Genomic DNA, 7,670 nt, shown 5'->3' with positions numbered 1-7,670 from the left:
CCGGCGGAAGTGCTCTGGGTTGTTGCCGGAAGTGGGCGAGGAAAGGTTGTGATGGCGGCTGCGACTGTAGCAGAGAAGGTAAGTGCTGCCGGCTCTTTCCAGGGATTTTAGTTGGGGAGGGCTCTGAGGGACGGCAAGGGCGAGAGGTGGAGGAGGTGCTTGTGTGCCGGGCCAGGAAAGCGCAGATACTTTGGGGCCTGGGTCGGCGGCGAGGGCCCGGCCTGGGCTGTCGGGACCCGCGGGTAATCCGCCTGGGCTCTCCGGGGAGAAGCCTAACCGGCCCCAACTCCAGCCTGTCCTCCGCCGCAGGTTCCGGTAGACGGCGCGGAGGAACAGCAGTCCCCTGCGGCGGCCGAGGAGCTGGCCGCCCAGAAGCGCGAACAGAGACTGCGCAAATTCCGGGAGCTGCACCTGAAGCGGGTGAGTCGCCCCAGAGGCCAGCTGAGACCTGTCACGTGGCCAGGCCCGTGCGCGTTTGTGGAGCGACGAGGAAGCCGCACCAACGCGTGTGACAGACCCGCAGAGCTGCATGAAAGTTCGGTCCCGATGCTTCTCAACCTGTCAACACATTGTAGTCACTTTTGGAAAGGGACATGCTTTCACCAAGCTTTCTTTCACCCCCATCTGTTTTAACTTAGTTGGGCTAGTTTGGGGGTCTCTGTTACTAACCGCCTCCGTGTTTTATGATTCTAGTAAACTCTTCATTTTACCTAGGGAAATATGTGGAGCTAGAGACTGGAAGAAACTTGTCCAGTAAGAGAGCTGGTTGCCTCTTCATTCAAAAATAATCAGCAAATCTCGGGAAGTCTATAGGGTCAGTGGTTCAGCTAGTAGGTGGGGAACTAGATGAGTAAGATAAATCCTCTGCTCTTAAGTAGAGGAGACAACGTTCTAGCTAGAAATTATATTGTGATAAATGCCATGCTTGAGTTAGGAACAAAGTGCCTTGGGAGTGCAGTGAAGGAGAGATTGGTATAGTTTAGGGGCCCCCAGGGAGCGCCTGGTATAAGAGGTGACACCTAAAGTACTGCTATAAAGATGACTAAGATGTTATCAGAAAAATAAAGAAGTTTGAGGAAGAAATATCTAAGCAGAGGGAACAAATGCAAAGGAAGAGAATTCATATCAAGGATAGGAGTCCAGCAAACCACTGGCTGCAGTTGGAGCTGAGAAACAAAAAAGCAGCTCTTGACTGTTTCACCTCAAAGGGGCCTGACTGATAGCTTGGCCATGGTTTCACAAAACTCCAACATCACTCTGACTATCACAGTGTGACAAAAACAAAACTGTTCAAACCACAGAAATGACCACACAGCACCCACTTCTGCTAACACCAGTGACAAATACAGCACTAGCCTCACTCCATTAGTCCTGCTTCCTGTATAAAAACTGAAGATACCCAATCATAGAATGCCCTGGCTTTCTGACAGTGCCTAATCCAGGGCACAACCATGCTTCCTTGAACCTTTCCCTCCAGTCACCTGATACAAACTCAAATCCTGTAAGTGGCTCCTCCTAACACCCTCTCACTGAAATGCCTCCAGTTCCCCATGGTTTGCTGTTTCCTTCAATGCAATACACACAACTTTGTTTGACTACACATGTGTTCTTGGTGTCTTCAACTGGAGGGCATTGCCAGAGCCAAGAGTATGTGAGGGATGGTTGTTGAGAGAAATGTTCTGGGTTTTTCTCTTTACCCAGAAAAATTTAGTAAAGAATTCAACACACTTACATATTTACTTGGAGGGACTGTGTAAAGAACATGGGGTTGGATATTAAGAGACATGTCTTCCTGGACTAACGGCCACCAGCCTGTAACCCAAGAAACATCTAACTTAAGTTGTCCCTAAGATGGTATACTCATTTTGTTTTATGCAGTTATTTTAAAACAGACTCTACATACAGTAATTTAAATGGAAAATGCCTTTCACTTGACATGATGTAAACTAAAATATCTAAAGAGGAGGGGGGACTTGGGAAAGGTTAGAGATATTATGATAGGTATTAAAGCCCCCAGCCCCAAATTGAGGCTTCTTCTTTGCATCAGGATTAAAAGAGAATTGAAAGTAGAATATCTTTCTCATAATGTGAGACATTAACGCCCAGCCTTTGGCACAGCAAACCAGTGCAGCTCAACACATTTCTTGACTGTATACAAATGCAGACCTAATTAGGCCGTTTCCTTGCTTAAAATCCTCTGATGGTTCTCTTTCAGGGTAAAATGGAGTCCCCTTGTTAACGTGTCTTGACCCTCCTCAAAGAGGGAAATACTTGTTTGGATTTATTTTCATGTTTCAGCCGATAGCCTTTTTGCGTTTATGGTTTTAGAATGAAGCTCGTAAATTAAATCACCAGGAAGTTGTTGAAGAAGATAAAAGACTTAAGTTACCTGCAAATTGGGAAGCCAAAAAAGCTCGTTTGGAATGGGAACTACAAGAAGAAGAAAAGAAAAAGGTTAGGAACTACTCCGCTATTTTCATAAGTGGTTTATTCAATCTTTCTATAGTATTAAGACAGTAAAAAATGCTTTTTACCAGCTGCCAAGCTTTGGGTGAGTAATTTAACCTCTCTGTGCCTATGTTTTCTCATCTGTAAAATGGGGCCTGTAATAATTATTTGAGTTAATTATGAATTAAATGAGTCAATGCATGTAAAACATTTAAAAGAGGGTCTGACACCTGATAAATGTTGAATAAGTATTATTTTTTAGATTGATATACTCACTTCTTATATACCATAGCGGATTATCAAATTTCCTTCAAATATTAATCATTATTTTTAATGTATTGCTTGATATCTTTATTTAAAATAGGTCAAATAATTGCTTGAATCATTTGGGCAGGCATTAGCTTTTTTTCCTTTCTTTTTCAGGAATGTGCAGCAAGAGGGGAAGACTACGAGAAAGTGAAGTTGCTAGAGATCAGTGCAGAAGATGCAGAAAGATGGGAGAGGAAAAAGAGGAGGAAAAATCCTGACCTGGGATTTTCAGGTAAAACTCACCTTTACTTTATTGAATGAGCCTGTGAGATAAGCGTTGCCTTCAGTGTTTCTGGTTTTAAGAAAGGATATACCCCTTCATGGAATATTCTCTAAGAGGCTTACTCCCAAGAAAAATACAAGCATATCTCATAGGGCAGAAGTAAAAAAGGCTGTGCTTGAGGCAGCTGGCTCCCTTTATTCATTGTGCTAAAATTAAAGCCTGTATTATCAGCATCTTCAGGATAGAGGCTCTGCTTAGATTAGTACATATATTGCTAATAATAATTTTGATTTTTCTCTGAATAGTAATGACCAAACAAGGAAATATATCATTTCCGATTCTCATTTTATTTTTAGATTATGCTGCTGCCCAGCTTCGCCAGTACCATCGGCTGACCAAACAGATCAAACCGGACATGGAAACATATGAGAGACTGAGAGAAAAGCAGTAAGTTGACAGAACTAATGCCAGTCCTTTTTCATCCTGAAGTGATTTTTTTTTTAAAACATTACACTTTATTTGTAAATTTATTTATTTATTTTATTATTTTTGGCTGCGTTGGGTCTTTGTTGCTGTGTGCGGGCTTTCTCTAGTTGCGGCAAGCGGGGGCTACACTTCATTGCGGTGCACAGGCTTCTCATCGCAGTGGCTTCTCTTGTTGCAGAGCATGGGCTCTAGGCACGCAGGCTTCAGTAGTTGCAGCACGTGGGCTCAGTAGTTGTGGCTTGTGGGCTCTAGAGCACAGGCTCAGTAGTTATGGCGCACCGGCTTAGTTGCTCCACGGCATGTGGGATCTTCCTGGACCAGGGCACAAACCCATGTCCCCTGCCTTGGCAGGCGGATTCTTAAACCACTGCACCACAGGGGAGCCCTTCTGAAGTGATATTGATGTACTTGCGCATGTATATAAACGTATATACATAAATACAAACAGACTGCAGTGCTTGGATATGGGTTATCAACAGCTGTTTAAGAATAGTTTATGGGGCTTCCCTGGTGGCGCAGTGGTTGAGAGTCCGCCTGCCGATGCAGGGGACGTGGGTTCGTGCCCCGGTCCGGGAGGATCCCACATGCCGTGGAGCGGCTGGGCCCGTGAGCCATGGCCGCTGAGCCTGCACGTCTGGAGCCTGTGCTCCGCAGTGGGAGAGGCCACAACAGTGAGAAGCCCGCGTACAGCAAAAAAAAAAAAAAGAGTTTCTGGTCGTGATGACACTATTTATTGCTCATTCACAGCAGTTAAGCTAACCACCTGGTTCTTTCTAGCTGAGTGTACTATGACTGGGTGTTGAGAGTTTAATACCCAGCTTATCATAGTTATTCAGAAATTTGGGACGCAGAATGCTTTAGTGCCAGGATGGGTGAACTTCTGCTGTAAAGGACCAGATAGTAAATATTTTAGGCTTTGTGGGCTATGTGGTCTCTGTCATAGCTACTCCACTCTGTCCTTGTGATGTGAAAGCAGCAGCAGCCTGTAGAGGAGATATAAACAAATGGACTGTGTCCCAGTAAAACTGTTCATAGAAACATGCTGCAGTTTGTTGGCCTGCTGTAGTGGAAAGAGAAATATCCTGAGCCTAGAAGCAAGTCCATTAACCTCTGGCCCTGGGCTCTTTTATCTGTAGAATGAAGGTGTTGGCGTAAGTGATTTCTTACTTGTGTCCCTTCCAATTCTGTGTTTTTTTTTAAAAGGTGAGGTAAGATCCCATAGTATAAAGATATGTATGTATTTTACCTCTCATCGTGAATGGTAGTTTAGTTTGAAAATGTGGAGCACTTGCAGTGTTACTCCAAGTCCCTGTTGCCATCTTTCCAGTGAAGAAGAGTTTTACCCAACATCCAACAGTCTTCTTCATGGGACACATGTGCCTTCCACAGAGGAAATTGATAGGATGGTCGTAGACCTGGAAAAACAGTGAGTACTCCGTGTAGCAGCCTGAAATTTTAAACGTTTAATGACAAAATGGACATAATATGCTTAGAATGAATTGAGAAGACAGATATTATACTTCCTAATTTCTGACCTAGCATCTCTAGTGGTTTTGGGGACAGACAGTAAGGATGGGTTGAGTCCCTATGATTTGGAATGAAGATGCAAAATATTGATGGAATTGAGTTGTTATAATTGAGAATTATAAAGAAAATTATTCTTTAAGAAATTATTCTTGTTTTTACTTTAACAACCATTCCACTCTTTGATTTGAAGAAGTACAAATGCTCTAGTAAATCTATCTTTGTATATTTATGTTTCTTAATACTGATAGGAGTGTGTTTCCTGATGCTGATCAGGTAGAGCAAAATGAATTTATATTATAGGAGCTAATACACTTAAGTATTAAGAATAGTGTCTAGTATATACTGTGTACTCTGTTCATATTAGCTGTGGTTATTATTAATATAATTACTGTTGTAATCATTTTCTGTTAAGTGATACTTCATGTATCGAGTTCCTAGCAGTGTAGCATTGCTCTTCTAGAAACATTCTAAGGGTGAGTTTGTATTTACTAAATTTCATGGTTCATACCCAGGGTTGTGCTGTTAATTGGCAGTTTCAACTTCATCTTGATGAAACTGGGCTTCCCCTGGCCCCTTCCCTAAGTGCTAGTCTTAAGTGTACTGATTCTATTCTATTTGGCCATGTTTTATTAAGACCAAAAAAGAAGGCAGTTTTGAATTTTATAAATTATTTTCTTCTCCCAGAATTGAAAAACGAGACAAATATAGTCGGAGACGTCCTTATAATGATGATGCAGATATTGACTACATTAACGAAAGGAATGCCAAATTCAACAAGAAGGCAGAAAGATTCTATGGGAAATATACAGCTGAAATTAAACAGAATTTGGAAAGAGGAACAGCTGTCTAATCCCTTCAGGAACTGTTAAGAAGCTTGAGAATGGAGTAAAAATTTCTACTAGCAAATTGAAGTTCTCTTCAGAGTTACACCAGTAAACCAGAAGTTGGTCTATGCCTTCCCATTCAGCATTTAAAAATAAATGTTTTTTCTTAAACTTCTACTTCCATGTATATTTCCACATTTTTGTGCTTGGATATAAGATGTATTTCTTGTAATGTACTTGTTTTGTAAAAATCTACTTTGTATAAATTCTATTATTTTTCTATGTATTTTAAATGTGTATGACTGTTGAATCTTTGAAGCATTTTGGCTTTAAGAATGCTGGCAGCATACGTAAATGCAGTCATTGTTACTTTGAATGTTTTTATGAATTTGACAAAATCTAGAGCTGGACTCAGGAACTATTTGGGGTTGTAGACTCCGAAGCTAAGGACGGTGATGAGGAAGCGGGCAGTGGCTGCTGGAGGGTGGGTATAGGCTCTACCTGGGCTGCTTAGGACCACGTTCAGGAAGTAGCAGAACTGTCCTCCCATGAATAGTGACTATGCACAGTTCCCTTTTAAAAAAGGAAATGTCTTGTGGAATAGAATCCCTACTAAACAATTTATCATTTAAAACAAATATTTGTATTTGTACATTTATATATACACAAATATACACATACATGCTTCCATTCCACAAACATTAAAATTTTTTCTATTATAGGAAATTCCAAACATATTCAAAAGAAGACAGAATAGTACAGTGAATCCCATATACCCAATGCCCATCTTCAATAATTATCAATTTATGCCAATCTTTGTTCTGTCTTTATTTCTATCCACTTTTCCCTGTGTAACTCCTGTGTTATTTTGAAGCAAATACTAAATATATAATTTCGTCTATAAATATTTCAGTATGTATCTGAAAGATAAAAACTTAAAAAGCCACAGTACTATTATCGCAATAATAGTTTAATAAAAGTCAGGAGTGAAAGATTGGTATAATTTTTTTCTATGTGATGGTAACAATACGGAGTACCTAATTAGGACGTTCCAAATTAAGAAAAATCTGAAATGCAGAGAAAATTTCACAAATATTTCAGCTTTTGTGTTTAATGAACATTTAATACCACTGGTAATTGTTCCCTTTTAAAATTTATGTAGTACTTTCTATTTCTGCTCTTATTTTGTTTCTTCTAGCATTTAATCTATGTGCAGTTAATCAGGTCTGATCATAGGGCCTTGATGCTGCCTCTGAAAATAAATATGTTTCTTTTCCCATTTCCACAACTTTAGTTCAGGTCTTTAGTCCTGAGTATTGTAATAGCCTTAAACAAAATCACGTCAAGAAACATTGTCAAATAGAATCTGGCAAGGTATTTAAAAGAATAATTCACTATGAGCCAGCAGGGTTTATTCTAAGAATGCAAGAGTAGCCTGTAGACGTGTTAGTTACCTGTCCAATATCAATTCTCTTTTCTTCATAACCAACCAAACCCTGATTTTTTTGGTGAATTTGTGGTAAAATTTCCAGCTAAACATTTGCTTCCCCAGACCAACTTGCTGTTACAGGTGGTCAAATGTTATAGTTCTGGCTAATAAGACACAATCTAATTATTCTGAGAAATCTTTTGCTTTCCTGGTAAGGGAGTTGCCACTTCCCCCCTTCCTTCCAGCTTGGATCACATAATGTGAGGCCTGGAGTTTTAGCAGCCGTCTGTGCCATGAAGTAACAAGCATGAGGACAAAGTCAATGTGCTGAGGAGAGTGGAGAAGAGCTTGCATTCCTTTTGGCATTGCTGAGCAGCTGCACCAGCACTAGGTGCCTACCTCTCATCTTCCTGTTCCTCGCTGC

At 40.8% G+C, this 7,670-nt stretch overlaps 1 protein-coding gene across 1 annotated transcript; it reads left to right on the top strand.

Moving 5' to 3' along the window:
• SYF2 (SYF2 pre-mRNA splicing factor) lies at positions 1–5,994 on the top strand. The gene is made up of 7 exons (XM_079696635.1): positions 1–78; positions 310–420; positions 2,329–2,454; positions 2,872–2,989; positions 3,337–3,427; positions 4,794–4,892; positions 5,678–5,994. Exons 1-7 carry the CDS (start codon positions 52–54, stop codon positions 5,841–5,843), a joined length of 738 nt encoding a protein of 245 aa, XP_079552761.1. The 5' UTR covers positions 1–51; the 3' UTR covers positions 5,844–5,994.
• The last annotated feature ends 1,676 nt before the right edge of the window (positions 5,995–7,670 follow it).

Source organism: Hyperoodon ampullatus, assembly GCF_949752795.1.
Source record: "Hyperoodon ampullatus genome assembly, chromosome: 2".
Classification (NCBI taxonomy): Eukaryota; Metazoa; Chordata; class Mammalia; order Artiodactyla; family Ziphiidae; genus Hyperoodon; species Hyperoodon ampullatus.
The sequence above is the reverse complement of the archived record's forward strand: the minus strand, read 5'-3'. Positions and strand labels throughout refer to the sequence as shown.